Consider the following 21,588-nt stretch of genomic DNA (forward strand, 5'->3'; position numbering starts at 1 on the left):
AGCAATTTAAAAAGCGTCAGGTGGCTGATGTCGTACGAGTCTGGAGAAAGCTGAAGTGTTCGCTAACAACCTTGAGCAGCGTTTTAAGCCTTATAATTATTCGCCAGGAACCCTACGTCGACAAGTAGAAGAATATCTAGAGTCCCCATTCCAAATGAGTCTATCTACTAGTCCTGTCACGCTGGATGAAGTAAAAATCTTAATATCTAAACTGCCTCGCAAGAAAACTCCAGGGGAAGACCTTCTTGACAACTGGACCATCCGACTGCTCCCAGACCAAGCCTTGCAGTTGCTGGTAACGATTTTCAGCAGCGTGTTTAGTATTGGGTACTTTCCAAAAGCCTGGAAATCGGCGAGTGTCATCATGATTCTTAAGCCTGGAAAACCGCCGACGGACGTAGACTCATATAGGCCAATCAGTCTGCTCCCATCTCTGGGAAAAATCATGGAGAGACTGACCTTAAATCGGCTTCTTACTTTGGAGAACGTTACCAGCGAGATTCCGAAGTTCCAATTTGGTTTCCGACTACAGCATGGCACTCCTGAGCAACTACATAGAGTAGTAAACTTCGCTCTAAAAGCTTTTGAAAAAAAGGAATATGCAATCGCTGCCTTCCTTGACATACAACAGGCTTTTGACAGAGTTTGGCACCCCGGGCTGCTGTATAAAACGAAGAGACTTCTCCCACCTCAGCTATACTAAGTTGTAAACAGTTTTCTAGAGGATCGCACATTCCATGTCTCTGCTGATGGGTACAAATCGTCAAACAAAACCATATCTCCTGGAGTCCCACAAGGTAGCGTCCTTGGGCCTACTCTGTACTCTATCTTCGCCACAGATATGCCTTCACACACTCCAATTACTGAGACTGAGGAAGAAGATGTGCTGATCGCAACCTACGCTCACGATACAGCTGTTCTCACAAAAAGTAAAAGTATATTGGCTGCCACTTTTGCTCTTCAAGAAGACCATATCTTGATGCATTCTATCAATGGGCTGTAAATTGGAATGTCCGCATTAACGCAGAAAAATGTGCGACGGTGCCTTTCACTAACCGACGTGGTAGCTGTCCTGGCGTGAACCTCAATGAAAGCCCAATCAGCTCTTTTCAGGCATATAAATACCTGGGTGTCACCCTAGATAGAAGGCTAAACTTTGCGAAACACATCACATGCGTATAGCATTCCTTCAGAAACAAGGTCGCTCGTATGAAATGGCTGCTTGCACCACGGAAGAAACTTTCACTAGCCAACAAGGTTAAAATTTATAAGTCCATCTTAGCGCCTAGTCTTTTCTACGCCCTCCAAATTTATGGAATTGCTGCAAAAAGAAGCTTAAACAAAATCCGAATTCTGCAGGCTAAAACCCTTAGAATGATTTCTGGAGCGCCTTGGTATATGCGTACCAAAGACATTGACATTGCTGACCCACGAACAAGAACTAGAAGAAGACTGAAGCGACACCACCCTCAAGACCTGCCTGACCAGGTTTTGACCTAATAATTTAATTATTTAATTTTATATGTCTGCTTTATATGTTTTAAACTACCGTATTTCCTAAATTGCCCTGAGACCGAGCGCGCGGACCGTGCATGATGATCTTGAATATTCTATAACTCAAAATCTACTTCTGATACCATTCTGAAATTTTAGTATGTTCATCAGAAGAATTTGAAGGATTTATTGTGATAAAAAAAAAACGAAAATAAAAATTGTCCAAGTTGGAGAAAAATTAATTTGTTATAAACATTTGAACTTTTTGTGGTGAAAAATTGTTTAAAACTATCATTTTACGAAAGTTTTGCAAAAAAGAAGGAAGGATGAAATTTTTAGTTCCTATAGATTTTTTTCTGCGATGTACGGTTATCGAGTTATTGGGGCTGTAAAACGCGACTGTCATCAAAAAAAGGGCAGTTCATCAAAAAATTCGAAAAATCTTAACTACCTATGTCAAAAAAATTTTCAAAAATTTTTTGAAACATCAGACAGCGAGAAGTCAAGCGAGGATACAAGCAAGGATTCAAGCGAGGACGAACAGGAAGAGCAGGACGAGGAAGGATCAACGGCGTGGACGAAGGACACGAGGATCCCAAGCAAGCAGTCAACAGGGAGCAAGATCGCTACGTCGAGACGTTCGGGACTTAAAGTTGCAAGTCTCCGAATTGAGACACAGGTAGCTGAGGTCCTGTGGGCAGCACAAGAATCGAACTAGGCGCCTGTGACGACCCCTGGTTGGAGACATTGAGCCTGGCGTATTGCCCGGCGGGTCCTGACCAAGTCTACACATACGAGTCCTTAATCGAGTAAACGTGTCCTCGGTGGGGAAGAGTCAAGAACCAGACGCATACTGTAGAGTCTACCAGACCGTGATCCGGCGCTTGGTCCGTCTCGTGGCGAGAGTTGCGTTCTAGTGCGACAAGGACGCGCAGTTGAACGGCACGGGTGTTAAAGGTGCTGCTGTGTCTGCCAGAGTCCTGGAGCAGCGAAACCCCGAGACCCAAGGATTGAACAGCCCCAGAACGGAGTAGTAGGGAGCCCAGATAGTCCAACTCCATCACGTGAGGTACCCGACATCGACGGTAGCGATCGAGCGGGAGCACAGGAGAGGGATCAACCCAGGAGGTGACATCGAGGGAAGCATACCAGAGAGCGTCGAGAGCAGCATACCGAGGCGAGCAATATATCAAATTGTCAGATCTAGAGATCAAATAAACAAGTTTGAAGTCGAGAAATCAACGTTGTCTTCTCATTCACTGGTGGGCAATCACAACATATAAATTTGGTGGGACGAACGTACAACCATTACTGAGCTAGCCGCACAAACCCGTAGCGAGCATAAAAGCAACAAAAACAGTTCGTTACAACTTCCATACTAATATATAAATGTGAAAATGTTTCTGTCTGTCTGTTACTCTTTCACGCCTAAACGGCTGAACGGATTTCGATGAAATTTGGTATGGTGATAGATGATAACCTAGAAATCATAATAGGCTATAAATAATCACGCCATCGTTCTTAGGTGGTAAGCAGCAGGTGGCGAAACGAAATAATCACGCAATCGTTCTTATGGGGTAGGCAGTAGGCATTACGTTTTAAGTAAAAAGGTTTGCTTTATCAAAAATTGTTTTACGTTGTAGTTTTTAAAACTCCCGTTATTGTTTTCGATATGCCACGCAAACGTAAATATAATCTAAGCAATATTTCTAGCAGAGCTCGAGCTGCAAAAGTTGGTAGAGGCCAAGAATCTGAAGAGCAGACTCGGACGCGTCAGATGTTAGATTCTCAGCGTCATGCGACTCAAAGAGCTTCTGAGACCTATACGCAGACTCGGGCCCTTCAGACCCTGGATGCTGAACGCCACGCATCTCAAAGAGCTGCTGAGACAGTGGAACAGACTCAGGCACGTCGAGTTTTAGATGCCGAACGTCACGCGCAATTGTTTGCGGCAGAGTCTGATGAAGATTCACAAAGACGACGTCTTTTAAAAGCTGAGTGGCAGGCAGAAAGAACACGTACGTTATCAATGAGAAAGTGGGAGACGTTTAATGGTGCCTCTTTTGAGTATGACCCTTTGATCGACTATGTTAATCACCGATCGGATATCATTGGGAGAATGGATAAAAAATGCAGATATTGTGAAGCACTGAAATGGAAAGAAGAACCTCCAGGTATGTGCTGTTCTGGTGGAAAGGTTTAAATCCCATTACTTGGCGAGCCAGAGGAACCTCTCAAATCTTTACTTTTATACGACAGTAACGAATGGCGCCGGTTTTTAAGCAGGATTAGAAGGTATAATTCTTGCTTTCAAATGACGTCATTTGAAGTAGATAAGGAGGTCGTAATGCCTGGATTTTCACCTACTTTTACCATCCAAGGACAGGTGTATCACAGAATTGGTTCCTTACTTCCCGCTAATAATGAACAACCAAAGTTTTTGCAACTTTAAAAAAAAACCCGGGCGAAGCTGGGACGGGCAGCTAGTCACCCATATATTGTCGTTTTTTTTAGAAATCGTTTTTAATCTAATTTATTTACGACTAATCGAGCACCAGGGTCACACTTTTTAGTATATTTTTAAAGCTCATTGTTTTAGGTACTATCGACGAAAATATGGTAATTATTCGATAACATTTGTAGAAGCTATAGCAAATTAAACATGGAGGACCAAAGTGAGCATTTTCGGCATATTTTGCTTTTTTACTTCCAAAAAGGAAAAAAAGCGGTCGAAGCTCGCGAAAAATTGTGCGAAGTGTATGGTAAAGATGCCATGAGTGATCGCCAATGTCAGCGCTGGTTTGCCAAATTCAGGCTTGGAGATTTTGGAGTTAAAGACGCCCCACGTTCTGGTCGACCATCGGCCGTTTTTGACGAACAAATTCAGGCTTTGCTGGATGAAAACCGGCGTTATTCAACGCGGGAGATGTCAGAGAAGCTCAAAGTGTCGCGTACAATGGTTGAAAACCATTTGAAGAAACTTGGCTACGTAAGCAAGCTCGATCTTTGGGTTCCGCATAACTTATAGGAAATTCACCTAGGTAAGCGAATCAACATCTGCTATTCTCTGCTGCAACGGATTAAAAACGATCCTTTTTTGAAGCGGATCATTACTGGCGACGAAAAGTGGGTTGTTTACAATAATGTCCAACGAAAAAGATCATGAAGCAAGAAAGATGAGCCAGCCCAAGCCACATCAAAGGCCGATATCCATCAGAGGAAAGTTGTGCTGTCTGTTTGGTGGAATTGGAAGGGTGTAGTGCACTTTGAGCTGCTGGGACGGAATGAAACCATCAATTCAGATGTGTACTGTCGCCAGCTATTCAATTTGGCGGAAAAAAAATTAAAGAAAAGGAGCCGGCACTAGCTAAACGCAAGGGTATAGTCTTTCACCATGACAATGTTAGGCCCCACACATCTTTGGTCACTCGGCAAAAATAAACGGAGCTGAATTGGGGAGTGCTACCACATCCACCTTATAGTCCGGACTTAGCACCTTTACCATTTGTTTCGCTCTCTTCAAAACTCTTTGAATGGTAAAAACTTTGATTCAGATGAGGCTGTCGAAAACCATTTGTCTCGATTCTTTGCTGGAAAAGACCAAAATTTCTTCGAGCGCGAAATTATGCAGCTGCCCGAGAGATGGTCATTAGTGGTCGAACAAAACGGCCAATACATAATTGATTAATTATAAGACCTGATATAAATAAATCATCTTTAAAAATATTGAAAAAAAAACGACATGACTTTCTTGCCAACTCAATATATTCTTACGAATCGACATACGTCTGTTCGTCTGTCGGTCTGTCGTCTTTCGTCAGTCCGTCTTTCCTCCTGTCTGTTTCTATGCAAACTAGTCTCTCAGTTTTAAAGTCTTGCTCAAACTAGGGCATATAACCTTAAATTGTTGCGTAGCAACGAACAGAATGATATCTTGAGTTTAAAATGTCATAGCTAATTGGGATGCTTTGAAATTTAAAATAATTTGGAATTAAAAAAAATTAATCCATCCAGCCGCAGGTCCCAATGTGCGACGTCTCTCCTAGATTCTTAGACGCCATAATATTTGCACTTACATAAATGATTTTGTAAATTAATGAATTTTATAACTATGGAGCTATATAATATTATTAATTGTGATTTTCTTAACAATCCATCTTTCGTGAAACACACTTTTATAATATAAACTTATAAATCACTTTAGGTTCTTTGTTTGTCTCCGACTTACGAGTTGGCAATTCAAACTGGTGAAGTTGCTGCACGGATGGGTCAATTTTGTCCGGACATTAAGTTAAGATTTGCAGTCCGTGGTGAGGAAGGTATGTTTTATAGTTTATTAATAACATTTTGACAAAACTAACTGCGTTTATTTTTAGTCGACCGGAGTAAGAAAATCGAAGAACATATTTTGATCGGAACACCTGGAAAATTGTTGGATTGGGGACTAAAATTTCGCCTTTTCGACATGAAAAAAATAGCTGTTTTTGTATTAGATGAAGCTGATGTTATGATAGCAACGCAAGGCCACCATGATCAATGTATTCGAATACACAAGTAGGTTTTATTTATTTTAAGTTTTCCGATTTGTACGACATTTTTTTCTTTAATTAAGGGTATATAAAAAACTTGATATTACACAAACTATCATTATTATTACAACGGTATTGATATTACGACACTATCATTTTTATACTTTTGCAGAGCAAAGGGTATTATAATTTCAACCAGAAGTTTGCAACGCAGTGAGGTTTTAAAGCTATCTTGCTGAAACTTTTCTAAAATTTGTGTAGTTATTGCACGCAGTATATAAGTCGCAACGGGACGGATCGGGCGATTATATCGGAAAATTCTCTGTCCGTTGTTTTTGATCGGTTCGACTTGATTTCTTCCAGATGGTGATTTTTAACCACTATTGAATTTCGGATTAAATTTGTATCAAAATCGGATAACTCTTAACTTAATTTTCAGCTATATGATATAGTCGTCCGATTTTGATGAAATTGAACTCAAAATTCAAGAGTCCTTAGAAAAATCTATATTGCAAAAATCATGCTTGTCTGTAATTTTATTTCTGTTATTTCTATAAAGATTTTTCCATCTTCCTATGGTAGTAAAGTTCGGAAAATATATAAATGGAAATAAATTGAAAACGTCGTTCTTTTTAATGTCACAGTGCACAGTCACTGCAGTGACGGCCTAAAAAAATGGTGTTATTTGGGATTTTTTAAAAAAGGTATCAATCATTTCAAAATTTTCAGAATATATTTATACATGCGTTAAGAATATACAGTGAAATTTTTTAAAGAAAAAAATTAAAAATTTTAAGTTATAGTCGATCTCCAACGGCGCTAAAAAAAAGGTCCTTAACTGCTGCAGTGATCACGGCCTTCCCCGTGCATGAAATCAAAAAAAAAAATCTCGTTAAACTAGATAATATTGTCTGTACAATGAACAATGAACCACGATAAAAAAATTATAAATTGACAAAATGGCGGCGTTTAAAAAAAAAAAAAATCGAATTGTACCCTAAATTTTTATCGTTTTTGGCCTGCCATAATTCAATTTTTGATCCAATTATTGTTCGGAGAACTATATATAGAACATGTAAAAAAAATTTGATAGTAATCGGAACATTATTTTTTGAGTAATCATTGCAGCAAATTCGAAAATGCTGTTTCGAGAAAAAGGCGTTTAAAGATAAAATGATCGTTTGCACTGTTATAAGAGCGTCTGCTCTTTAAAAACTCAAAAAACTCAAAGAATATTTAAGATATCGATTTAAAATTTTGAAAATTAAAAAAAAAAAGAAAGGAAAGATCGAAAAATCTATATAGAATTAATGGAAAACAAATAATAACATCGTTTTTTTTTTATCAGATAAGCATAATTTTTGGAATATTGAGTTTTCTAATGGCTGTCGAATTTCGAATTAAATTTTATAAAGTCGGACAGACGGAAAGCCGTACATACAAATTTCGATCCAGATCGTGATGATGATAAGGGTCTGAGGTGTCTCCTTCACTGTGCTTACTTCTGACTAATATTAAAATATTCTCTACAAGGGCTTAACAAGCTATTATGGTAATTGTTTACTTATTTCTATTTTCTTTAATTACAGAATGCTTAATCCGCAGTGCCAAATGTTGTTTTTTTCTGCGACATATGATAAAGAAGTTATGGATTTTGCTCGTCTCATTGTTACAGATCCTACTATAATAAGGTAATCACATATTAATTATAAACTTTGGTAATTTAAATAAAGGACAAACAAGAAAGGAAGTTAGCTTCGGCAATCCGAAGCTGATATACCCTTGCAGACATCAAATATGTCGAACAAAATACATAAAGGCTAAACAACACCGAAGCTATGACGATTTTTCCATTATTTTAAAAAAAAATTTTTTTTTTAGATTTTTTTCTATTTTTTGAGTCAATTTTTAACACAAATTCTCAACATAAATGCGCAGGTAATCAGGAAGAGTGTTTTTTAATTTTTAATTTTTTTCTAATTTTAAAAAACAATTTAACAGCGATTATTGAAGCTAAAATCGCACTTTTCACTTTCAAGTGCTCCCAAAAATAGACAAAAAATAAATTTTAAAAAAACTCTTCCTGATTACCTCGGGAAAATCATTATCTTTACAACGCATGTCACATTTTATTTTTAAGATGATCCGTTAACGCCCTATGATGTTCACCGCAAAACAACTTTTTCTTTAGGCGCTTCGGAAGATTAACCGCCACAGGCTTATTTCTTAATATTTTTTAATAATTTTTTTTTCTAATACTCTACAAAAGTTAAACAATATCATGTAATTAAGCTCAATAAAATAAACTTACTCATTTTGCCGCAAAAAAAATCAAACATGGCCCCTTTTTTTGGCCTTTAATACTTTACCCCCCTTAAGGCAGGTTCTCACCTTGTGGCAAACAAAAAATTAATTTTTTTTTTGGCTTATCGTATAGATATTTGCTCCGAAAATGTTATCAAAAAATTTTAAATCCAAATTTAAAATATTACAAAAGTTACAGGCCCTTACATGGAGCACGTGTCGAGCACCGGCCATTGGAAGCCAAAACTTTAAACGCGTTTATCTCGGAACCACGTTTTCGGACCTTACGGAAGTAATTGAAGGCGGTTGGGTTAACCAATCGTCATCAAATTTTTTTTTAAATGTTCCTAATTGTTTCCTTTAACTAATGAACTAGGATTATCCAAAAATATTGAAAACTGTTTAATTGAGAAAATAATTAGTGAGAAAAAAAGCGCGAAAATCGAAATTTTGTTTTCAAAAGCTAATAACTTTTGCAACTTTCATATTTTTTTTCTGATCCTAGTTTATTTTATGCACAGTACTGTACACTTTAATCACTTCCGTAAGCGGGACACCTTTTTGCCGAAATGTTGCAACTAAGGAACGCCCCCCTCCCGCCGCTTTTTTGATTTTTCAATTTTGAAATTTTTTTTCGCAAAATAAATATGTTTTCAAATAAATTTACAAATTTCAACTTTTTATCTTTAACCGTTTTCTCAAAACAATTTTTTTTTTTAAATGTCCATTTTTCGGCCCTACAAGGTGAGAACCTGCCTTAAGCCGAAATCATTTCTGTGCCAAAACAAGGTGAAAAAGGAGATATGACGATATTTTCATTCAATTGTCAAAGTGTTAACAAACATGAATCAGATTTACGAGGTAATGTTCTAAAAAATTCGGACACATTGTTGCTTTCCGAAACTTGGCTTGACGATGACAGGCATGTTAATGTTACAAATTTTGGTTGCATTGTACCAAAGACTATAGAATATCAAGATGTTGCATCCCATACAAAAAAATTTTCGTTTCTGTTTCGAGCTTCATGATGCGGTCGGTCGGGGTAAAAAGGGAAAATCTAAAAATAGAAACACGACGAACTGCTGCTTTCGGCTTTCGTCTTCGTTTTTAATATTCGTCGTGTTCCCAAATTGGGAATTTGTTCACAGCTGGCAATTTTCAGTTTATCGGGCTTTATACACTTTACAATAGTAAAAGGGTATATCAGACTTGTAAAGCATTATTATTTTATTTTCTTTAATTTTCATTTAAATCATAATTTTTCGTTTATAATAATTAAATTAAAGAATTCATAGGTGCAATATTAATAATGTTCCTTATTCAGATAATTGTGACGTTAAGTTTTCACACATGCGCGTGTACATACGCGTGTTAGGGTATTTTGCTGCTCACCATGATACAATTATACAAGGTAGTCCACTCGGCTTGCCGAAGGCGTTCGGTTTTGGTCCCTTATTTTCAGTGCGTGCCTGCTTGTATGTAGCCGTTTCACTCACACTTACTTGTCAAAGCTAAAATAGGGGACTATGGATTTTGCCGAGTAATTGTATCAGGCTGTTCACCACTTGCATGAACGCAAAAAAAATTATAAAAACAAAAAATTAAAAAAAAATATGTAAAAATAAAATAATTAAATAATTTACACAAAAAAAAAAGAAAAAAAAAACAATTTATGATATGGCTGGGCTCGGCGGGGATACGAACCCGGGCCTTCATGTACACGAGGCATAGCATCTACCACAACACCACCGGGCTTCATGAAGCGCGGCGAACTAATTGAGTATATGGTCTTAGCTGCCTTTAAAAGTGCAAAGTCATGTGGGTCTCCATATCAAGACCCACCATAGAACGATTTTTTTGAGGTCATGCAACATCTTGATATTCTATAGTCTTTGATTGTACAATACAAGAGACCCAATGTTAGAGCGGTCGGTGTAGGTATATATCAAAACGTAAATAGACTCCAACAAGTTGTGGTAAAACATAATGACGTTCATGCCCGTAACCATCAATTCGTTTCTAGTCATACATCCTCCTTTGGGAATTTGTGTGCTGCAGAATGCTCTCTGGCTTATGGGAAAAAATTTATTATGGTCTCAATTTATATCTCACCAGGTAAATCGATTACTGATATCAAAGATTTTATCCACCACGTGCTTCTGCCATACACAGAGGATGGTTCGAGATTATTGAATAAGAAATATCACGAAATTCTTATGATTATTTCGTGAGATTTTAATGTGATTTTTTTGGAAAGCAAAGGGTATTATAATTTCAATCAAAAGTTTGCAACGCAGTGAAGGAGACAGATCAGACCCCATAGAGTATATATATTCTTGGTCAGCATCACGATCAGAATCCAAATACGTATGTACGTCTGTCCGTCTGTCTGTCTGTCTGTCCTCCTGTCGGTTTCTATGTTAACTAGTCTCTCAGTTTTAAAGCTATCTGGCTGAAACTTTCACAAAATTTGTGTAGTTGTTGCACGACTTGTAGTCGAAACGAGCCGGATCGGCCGACTATATAGAATAGCTCCCATACTAGAGAATGAAATAAAAAATTCTCACTCTGTTGTTTTTGATCAGATCGACTTGATTTCTTCCAGATGGCGTTTTCTAACTGCTATTGAATTTCGGATTAAATTTTATCAAAATCAGATAACTCTATTATAAAGCTGCCATAAATAATGGAAAAACAAGAAAGGAAGCTCGGCTTGCCGAAGGGAAACAACAAATGACTCCTTCCCGACAAGGGGAAACAGACAAGTTTGTAGGGATAGGGTAAACCGCTTGAGAAGGGGCTTACACAATGCATTGGCACAGTGTTTACCCTGAAAGGCTCATGCACGTCATAATTAGATCTACAAAGATTTAAAGCTAAAGGAGCATAATTTCTAGTAAATCTACTTGGAACCGAGAAATTTAGTCTACTTAACAAGTAAGCACTGTCAATTTCACCACGTATAAGGTTATGCATAAATACAGTACCAAGCATCGTTCTACAATTAGTAAGTGAGGGCAAGTTAATGAGAAGCAGTCTATGAGAATATAAGGGTAGGATTAGGTTTGAATTCCAGTTTAGGCGGCGTAGGTCAAAAATTAAAAAGTTTTTTTGTACTGATTCTATACGATCAGCCTGAACTAAGTATTGGGGACTCCATACGGAATGCCCAATCCAGGCATTTCCCTAGCTTTATTAACCATGTTTGAAATATGAGGAGAGAATTTAAGTTTAGGGTCCAAGAGTACGCCAAGATCGTCAACAAGCGTTATCCTTTCCAAGGCATTCCCACTTAGCGAATAGGTGACATTATGCGGATTGACCCGACAAAACGTCATCAGCTAGCACTTCGAGCTGTTTAATTTCAGTAAATTGTCGTGACACCAGTTTTGAAAATTGTTTAGGTCTGCTTGAAGGTTTGAATGACGGAAATATTCATTATACTGCAGACACAGTTTTACATCGTCCGCGTACATAAGTACGCTGGAATGCGCAATGATCGATGGAAGATCATTAATAAACAAGCTAAAAGTAATGGTCCCAGATGGCTTCCTTGTGGTACACCAGAGGTAACTCTGAGGAGACTACTTAAGGAATTTTTGAAAAGGACTCTTTGCGTTCGGCCACTGAGATAACTAAAGATCCAACTTAAAAGATCTGCTGGAAACCCTATCATGTCAAGTTTGCAAATCAATAGGAAGTGATTTGCAGAGTCAAATGCTTTACTGAAGTCTGTGTAAATGACATCAGTTTGAAAATGATTTTTAAAGCTATTTATCACGAAGGAGGTGAGCTCTAAAAGGTTTGTTGTAGTAGACCTGCGCTTCATAAATCCGTCTTGGCATGGATATATGACTGATCTACAAAGGTGCTGCAAGTAAGGAGTTATTACTCGGTCAAAAAGCTTTGGAACTGCTGACAACTTAGAAATACTTCTATAATTGCTAGCAGCCGACTTGTTTCCCTTTTATGAAGGGGAATAACAAATGACTCCTTCCAAACAAGGGGAAACTGACAAGTTTGTAGGGATAGGGTAAGCAGCTTAAGAAGGGGTTTACACAATGCATTAGCACAGTGTTTAAGAACACACCCAGAAATCCCGACAGGACCTGGGGAGTAAACTGGTGTAACACCTTGAAGATCCAAAAGAAGGAAGCTTTCGCTTAAAGAAGGACAAAATATTAAGTTCGACTTAGGTATGGCGTATGAATATTGCTCAATTGAATGAGACACTGTGGAGTAAGTTGTTTGAAAGAATTGGGCAAACAGATCGGCTATTGCCTGATCAGTATAAGCCGTCATACTTTCAATCGAAAGCGAAGGCGGAAAGGAACATGATCTGCTCTTAGAATTAATAATATTATAAAACCCTTTAGGATCCCGTAAAAACTTGGACTTGCAACGAACTAAATAATCTTTGTAAAGTTTGACCGAGCTCTTATATACTCCCTTGATCAAAAAGTTCCCGGCTTTGCCACCGTGTGGCGCTCCCAGTCAAACGATTTTCCCAGATTGGTAGAACTGTTGTTTATATTCCCACCAATTTTCAGTGTCATCGATTGACATTTGTCAAAGTTACTTTGTGTTGTTTACATTAACCTTGTCTTCGTGTCTTCGATTTTTTTTTATTTAAAAAAAATGGATAGAAAACAAGAGCAACCAATTTGCATTAAATTTAGTGTTAAAAATGAAATTAATGTTTTGACTACTTTGGAAATGTTGGAGAAGTGTTTCGGTGACAATGCTTTGAAACTAACAACAGTTCGCGAGTGGCATGGACTGTTCAAAAGTGGCCGTAATTCCATCAACGATGATGACCGTTCTGGCAGGCCATCCACTTCAAAAACGGACGAAAACATCGGCAAAATCAAAGACTGGATGGCCATAAACCGCAAAATGACTTTTAGAGAGATGGCAGGGGAGTTGGACATTGCTTTTGGAACCGTTCAAGATATCTTGGCTAATGATTTGGGTTTCAGACGCGTCGCTGCAAAGTTGGTGCCAAAAGAACTGAATTTCATACAAAAAATGGATCGCGTTGAGGTCGCCAAAGACATGATTTCCAAGGCTGAATCCGACTCAACATTCATCAAACGCATCATTACGGGAGACGGGACGTGGGTTTATGAGTATGACACACATTCCAGACATCAAGCGAGTGAATGGCGTTCACCGAATGAGCCTAGACCAAAGAAACCACGTCGTTTTCAGTCAAAAAAGAAGGCAATGCTCACAGTCACAAAGGTCAAACTAACAACAAGGGATATTATTTGGGCGTTATGCGTCGTTTGCGTGAAGCTGTTCGCCAAAAACGGCCAGAATTATTGCAAAACTACTCATGGATTTTATAGCACGATAACGCGCCGTCTCATAATGCCTTAATTATCCGTGACCATTTGGCTAAAAACAGCACCAATACCATCCAACAACCACCGAATTCCCCGGATTTGGCTCGCTGCGACTTTTACCTGTTCAGTCGACTTAAAAAACCGCTCCGCGCAACGCGTTACAGCAGCCGAGATGAGATCATGGAAAAATCGAAGATGGCTCTGACGGCCATACCGCGAGCTGACTTTAAAAAGTGTTTTAAGGATTGGATCAAGCGCTGGCATAAGTGCGTTGCAGTCTATGGGGAGTAGGGGAATGTTGTCAGGGTTGGGCCATATTTTGACCTATGTCCATAACTTCTGAACGAATGACAATTTAGAATAAGTTTATACATTTTTGGAAAGGTACAAGCAAGAGAAAGTGTTCACCAAAAATAGAGAATAAAAAAAAACAAAAACAAAAAAAATTATAGGCGTTTGAAAAAAAAAAATGTAGTCAGAGTTGGGCCATGTAGTCAGGGTTGGGCCACCTTCAGAAAATCGTTGACAATATCGTAACGTGGTGGAATAAAATTGAATTCAGGTAAATCTGACATTATTTTGTTCATTTATTTAATTATTTGGGATTTTACAGTAAATATCAAATTATTCAGAGTTGTTTTTCGTTTGTAGCGAGAAACACTAAAGAAAAAGATAAAAATGATTCATCTTCTTTCAATCCATCAAAATATTTTTTCAAGGAAATCTATTTAATTTATTTTGCATATTTTTGCTACAAAAAACTTAAATATTACAACAAAAATCGAAAATACACGAATAAAATATAAAAATTATGATGGCCCAAGCCTGACTACAAAAGTGGCCCAACCCTGACGACATGCGGTATTAATCTATTATGGTATGATATAGCCAAACTATATCTATCAATGAAACTATATCTTAGTATGTATTTTGTAATATAACACCTATATAACGTATTTTTATGCTCACTTTGCGGATGACACGTTGTAATCTTGTGTTATTCCACCTTTTCGGCCAGGTTAAAAAAAAACTTTTTCGAGCACTTTTTTTTCACAGAACAACGACACGTAGAAAAATGAAATCCCGAAATAAGTAGTCACGTGAAAAGTTTCAAGTGAACGATAGAAGTTTCTAGACACCCACAAAACGGATGGTACTAGAACGAATATCCAAAATATTGAGATGGCCCAAGCCTGACAACGGTCCAACCCTGACAACGTTCCCCTACTTTAAAGGGGACAATATTGATTTTGATGAATAACTTTGTGTTTTTGATTTTATTAATAAAAGTCGGAAACTTTTTGATTAAGGGAGTATTTTCCAAAAACAGACTGACAACCTGAAATTTTATATTTTTTATAAAGTCTGGACTTGAAATTCCTAAGCCGTGAAAACTCCTTGCTAAACCAAGGTGGTTTATTGGATGTTGTCGGGAATTAACGGAAATAACTTGATAACATCGTTGTTTTTCATCAGACAATCATGATTTTTGGAATTTCTGCTTTTTTAACGATTCTTTAATTTTTAATTAAATTTTATAAAAATCGGGCAATTATGTATATCATATAGCTGTCATATGAACAATAATTGAAAATATGGAAAATAAATAGAACAATAGTCATAGATTCGATGTTGTTTAGCCTTGGGGGGGGAAATACAATTAGAAGGCCTGAAATGAGGGCTATCTTTGGGAGTGGATTGCAAGTAGGGTGTTAAATGAATCTTATCGATTCTTTTTGCATGTTATTAGGTAATTATTGAGCAATAAAAATCAGTCAAGTTTTTTGAAAAATATTGTAATTAAGCCCATTTATGATCAATAATGTGGAGTCGTGTTTTTAGGGAAGGACTTTGCGCCGTGCAGTCTCCAGGTGCAGGATCACGACTTAAACAAAAAACAGCAACTGGGCTTTAAACTTAAAAGTACAGCGAACACCATGAATTATTCCATATTTGAAAACAATTATTTTTCCATTAAAAAATTTGAAAATAAAAAAATTTTTTCAAAAAAACCGCTTTTTTTCGACTTTGTAAAAAAAAAACATGTTATAACAAACAAATATGAAAAACCGTTATATTCATGGGTTGGGGAATTTAATTTCAAACATAATGCAAAAAACCGCATTCGATTAAAATAAAATCTATGACCTGTACATTGCACGGCGACTTTGAAAACACTACTTTTCAGGAGAAGCGTTTAAAGTTTACTTTTGTGCATGTCCGCCATATGACACACCCTCACTAAATTGCGTATAACTTTGAAAATAAGTACCGGACGGCTTTATGCTTTTAAAGGCTTATTCCCAGACATATTTAGAGTACATTAATCCAAAAAAAATTTTTCGAAAAAAAAAAATTTCTAATTGTATTTCCCCCTTAATGTATTTTGTTCGGCATATTTTAATGACTGCAACGGTATATAAGCTTCATTTTTGTTTTTTTTTCTCTTGCACACGGCACCACCGATTCCAGAGTCCGGAACCACTCCTTTAAAAGATTCTTGCGCACGCCCAATTATCCAATTATCCTTGTAGCCTCCGAGTTCCGACAACTTTCTGTCTTCAGCTCTTGTTCACTTCCCTTTCCGCTTACAGCTCGCTTATGAGCTACACAGCACCTACACCTTCTACAACATTTGACTATCCCGCCAAGTTTTCATTTCTGAGCTGTGCCGTCTCCCCTTTCTTTAGGAATAAGGAGTGACTCCCCGACTAGCAAAACCTGGCGCAAGCCTAATCTTAAACCTTTTGGTTGCTTACGGCTCTTTTAAATTTACAGGAATTTAGGATCCATTTTAACTTTAAAGATTAAGGCAGGAAGAAGAATATTGTGATAACATTAAACAATGCTTAATTTATGTTGCCCTATTTTATTATTCGTATTTATTTTACATTATTAATTAACTAAAATTTACATTGAATTTACATTACAAACTTAAATTTTTTAGATTAATGCGAGAAGAAGAATCTCTTGATAACATTAAACAATATTATGTTCAATGCAACAACGAGGATGGAAAATACACCGCAATTCAAAACATCTATGGCTGCATTAGTATTGGGCAAGCCATAATATTTTGTCATGTAAGTGTAACAATAAAAGTTATTTATAAATTGTATCTATTTTAAAACGGCCTGGAACGTGTGCCATACAAGTCGGGACGAAAACACCTTTATTTCGAACAAACGGTACAGAATCTGAAGAATTTTTTTTGCCTAACTGAAGGCTTTTATTACCGTATCCGCTTTTGAAAATTGCTATGCTGATATTATAATTTCAATCAGAAGTTTGCAACACATTGAAGGAGACACCTCAGCCCCATAAAGTATATATATTCTTGATCAGCATCACGATCACAATCGAAATACGCCTGTCCGTCTATCCTCTTGTCTGTTTCTATGTAAACTGCTCTCTGAGTTTTAAAGCTATCTTGCTGAACACTAAAGGTGTGTAGTTATTGTACGCAGTATATAAGTCGGAATGGGCCGGATCGGCCGACTATATCGAATAGCTCCCACATTCTCGCGCCATTGGTTTTGATCAGATCGACTTGATTTCTTCCAAATGGCGTTTTCTAACTACTATTAAATTTCGGATTAAATTTTATAGAACTCGGATAACTCTATCATATAGCTTCAATAGGAAAGATCGAAAAATATTAGGTTGTTTGGTAATGGCATACCGGTTTTTTTTATTGATTTTTGACGATGATTTTAACATAGTTAGCATTGACCGATTTAAGTGCTATATGTAACGTTGTCTTCGATGATTTTCTGCCATTTTGATGGTAACTTGTATATGCCTCTCCTAAAGAAGTGCTTGTCCCTACTGTCAAAAAACTCGGCGATTCGATTTTCACAATCGTCCCTTGAACTCAATTTTTGTCCATCGAAAAAATTTTGCATGGCCAAAAACAGATGGTAAGGTATGCGGAATGAAATACGAACAAAATTAAATATGTTCGCAAAAGTTTATTAGAAATGATAGAGATAAACAAAACACACGATAACTAACAGTACTATTCCAGCTTGCATTACAACAAATTGTACCTTTCTTGAATGAAACTAGTCGCGGTAATGTCTTTGAGCACAGCATAGCGTCGAAATTTGATTTGCACATATTGTGCAAATAACCCATTTCAGCCAAAAAATGCAATTTTTCATTACTTTTCGGCTATGGGGTTCAAGAAAACTTTTGTTTATAAAGGTATTTTGGATATACAGAGTGTAAAAAAATGGAAATAGACCCTGGTTCCGGAAAAAAATGTGCACTACAGAAGTCTCAAGTTAGAGCCAAATTAAAGGCTGAAATTGTGGGTCGCCCAGCTAAATCGTATCGTGCGCTGGCAAAAAAATACAACGTGAGCGACAAAACTGTAAAAAAATATATAAAAGAAATGGGAGTGATAAAATATTCAAAAAAAACTGTTCCTAAAGTCTCAGATGACCAGAGAGAGACTATTAAACAGAGGCTGCGTGCGCTTACTAGAAATTTGTTTTCTGCAAGCAGTTCTAAAGTTTGCATAATGGACGATGAGACGTATTTTACAATGGAGGGTCATGAATGGACTCCAAAATATTACTTTAAGCTCCCTTATACTTAACCACCAGAAAATATTACTCAAATTACAAAAACAAAGTTTCCTGAAAAGGTTTTATTGTGGCTGGCCATTAATGAGCGTGGAATAAGCGATCCTGTGTTTTTTAAGGCAGGATTAGCTGTGAATGCGCAGCAATACAAAGACAAATGTCTTCCGAAACTTAAAAAATTTATTGATAAATATCATTCTAATGATAATACGGTGTTTTGGCCCGATTTAGCATCTGCTAATTATGCCAGAACGACACTGGAGGCCCTACACCATTTGGGCATCGAGTTTGTGCCCAAGCTGCAAAACCCTCCCAACGTGCCTCAGTTAAGACCAATTGAAAAGTTTTGAGCAAATTTGAAAAGAAATGTATATAGCAATGATTACAAACCAAAAAACATCGACTGTTTAAAATTAAAAATCAAAAGGGAGATTGCTAAAATTGATACAAAGGGAATTCAGGAGGCTATGCGCAAAGTACCCGAAAATCTAAAGAAAGCTGTTCGCTAAGGTCATGAATATTTTTTATAAAATAGCTTAAGATCTATTAAAAGACATATAAAAAATTGAATTTTGTCAGACATAGAATAAATTTGTTATTCGTATTGCACAATTTGTTCGTATTTCATTCTGCATACCTTAATCGCTTGGGGTGGATGCCAAGCTCCCGTAGTTTGTGACGCTTCACCAAAGATGTATGGGGCCTGGGGTTGTTATGATGGAACACAACGCCCTTACGATTCACCATGGCTGGCCGCTTCTGTTCAAGTGCAATCTACAATCGCTCCAGTTGTTCACAGTAGAGGTCAGAATCAATGGTTTGGCCATAGGGCAACACTTCATAATGGATAATTCCTTTTATATCCGTGCTTAGTTGCAGCTCCTCTGCGATGGTTCTAATAGTCATGACGATATCGATCCACTATTTCCATGATTTTATCCGTATCAACGGTCACTGGTCGTCCGGAAGGCTTGGGTGTTTCGGTATCAAAATTGCCACTTCGGAATCGCCTAAACCACTGTTCGGCGGTTTGAACCGAAAGTTTGTCATCTCCTAAGACAGCAATAATCTGTCTGCGATATTCCGCAGCAGTTTTTCCCTGTGCGAAATAAAATTTTCAAATTGCCCGAATTTCTGCGTTTGTGAACTCCATTTCAATCGATTATAATTTTTTAACGTGGAAGCTCAGGTAAACTATATGTCATTTTAAAGGTGATGTCAATACCTTTCAAACGATATACAGCATTGCCAGATACGATTATATTTGACTTCACAAGCGAAGCGCGAAATTTGAATGTAAAAACCGATCTTTCGATCTTTCTTATGGCAGCTATATGAAAGAGTTATCCGATTTTGATCAAATTGGAAAACGTCATCTGGCAGAAATCAAGTCGATCTGATTAAAAACAACAGCGTGAGTATTTTTTTTTTTTTTTTTTAAATATTGCGCGCTAGTCCCACGGCCCACAATCCCCCCAACCGACCGAGGGGCGACAGCCGTGTATCGTACGTCACGATTCGCGATAATTTTGAGAGAATAAAGAAAAAAATTAAAGACGAAAGATAAGGAAAGAAAAGTTAAATTTTATTTTAATTTTAAAATTTAAACGATCTAATTTCACGCCAGAAATGTTAGCATTAATCGTTTTAGGAGCTCCAGAGAGTCACAAGAAGATACTATAGAATACAGTCTATTATAGTCCGAACAAAGTACCCTGAAAAGCTCATGCACGTCATAATTAAGTCTACAAAGATTTAAAACTAAAGGAACATAATTTCTAGTAAATCTATTTGGAACCGAGAAATTTAGTCTACTTAACAAGTAAGCACTGTCAATTTCACCACGTATAAGGTTATGAATAAATATAGTACCAAGCATCGTTCTACGATTAGTAAAGGAGGGCAAGTTAATAAGGAGCAATCTATTAGGATAGGAGGGTAGGAATAGGTTTGCATTCCAGTTTAGGCAAAAATTAAAAAACTTTTTTGGACTGATTCTATACGATCAGCGTGAACTCCGTATTGGGGACTTCATACGGGTGCCCCAAACTCAAGGATTGGTCGGACCAAAAAAAAAATATTGGGAACGTATGGATCCTCAAATTCCTTCGACCATCATTTAATAAATCCAGGCATTCCCCTAGCTTTGTTGACCATGTTCGAAATATGAGGACAGAATTTTAGTTTAAGTTTAGGGTCCAAGAGGACGCCAAGATCGTCAACAAGCGATATTCTTTCCAAGGCATTACCACTTAGCGAATAGGTGACATTATGCGGATTGACTCGACAAAATGTCATCAGCTAGCACTTCGAGCTGTTTAATTTCAGCAAATTGTCGTGACCCCAGTTTTGAAAATTCCAATACGCTGGAATGCGCAATGATCGATGGAAGATCATTAATAAACAAGGTAAAAGTAATGGTCCGAGATGGCTTCCTTGTGGTACACCAGAGGTAACTCTGAGGAGACTACTTAAGGAATTTTTGAAAAGGACTCTTTGCTTTCGGCCACTGAGATAACTAAAAATCCAACTTAAAAGATCTGCTGGAAACCCTATCATGTCAAGTTTGCGAATCAATAGGAAGTGATTTGCAGAGTCAAATGCTTTACTGAAGTCTGTGTAAATGACATCAGTTTAAAAATGATTTCTAAAGCCATTTATCACGAAGAAGGTGAGCTCTAAAAGATTTGTTGTAGTAGATCTGCGCTTCATAAATCCGTGTTGGCATTGAGACATGACTGATCTCGCTCAAAAAGCTTTGGAATTGCTGACAATTTAGAAATACCTCTTTAATTGCTTGCATCCGACTTTTTATTTGATTCTCTTGTATGGGAGCTATCCGATATGGTCGGTCGATCCGGCCCGTTCCGACTTATATACTGAGTGCAATAACTACACAACTATTGGGAAAGTTGCAGCAAGATAGCTTTAAAACTGAGAGACAAGTTTGCGTAGAAACAGACAGGAGGACAGACGGACAGACGTACAGACGTATTTCGATTCAGATCGTGATGCTGATCACTGCGTTGCAAACTTCTGACTGAAATTATAATACCCTATTGCTCTCCAAGGGTACGAAAAATTCCACAGCCAATGTTCAATGTAGAGTTGGCGCCGGAAAGTAATCATTTAAAAAAAAAACAATGAAGTTCACCCAATTTACAAGCTGAAATATCTAGTGCACTCTAAGATCACCGTTGGGGAACCCCACACACGAAATGGACCCATACTATGCATAAATGGCCAGGAATACGGTCACACGAAAACTTACTGCACATTCAACGCCTGCCCTATAAATAAGGAGAACACTATGCCAAACAATTT

The 21,588-nt window shown here is 37.4% G+C and overlaps 1 protein-coding gene across 3 annotated transcripts in view; it reads left to right on the forward strand.

The window, feature by feature from the left end:
* Window positions 1-21,588, forward strand: part of LOC108086354 (DEAD-box helicase Dbp80) — a 46,504-nt gene that overhangs the window by 16,259 nt on the left and 8,657 nt on the right. For all 3 annotated transcript variants that reach the window (XR_006245621.1, XM_043208478.1, XM_043208479.1), the window contains exons 5-8: window positions 5,699-5,813; window positions 5,871-6,048; window positions 7,613-7,714; window positions 16,623-16,758. Coding sequence is in view for 2 of the 3 variants with exons in the window: in XM_043208478.1 (XP_043064413.1) it covers window positions 5,699-5,813; window positions 5,871-6,048; window positions 7,613-7,714; window positions 16,623-16,758 (531 nt within the window). In the remaining variant the exon portion in view is untranslated. The remainder of the gene's footprint in view (window positions 1-5,698; window positions 5,814-5,870; window positions 6,049-7,612; window positions 7,715-16,622; window positions 16,759-21,588) is intronic.

Source organism: Drosophila ficusphila, unplaced genomic scaffold (genome assembly GCF_018152265.1).
Source record: "Drosophila ficusphila isolate 14025-0441.05 unplaced genomic scaffold, ASM1815226v1 contig_470, whole genome shotgun sequence".
In the NCBI taxonomy this organism is placed as follows: Eukaryota; Metazoa; Arthropoda; class Insecta; order Diptera; family Drosophilidae; genus Drosophila; species Drosophila ficusphila.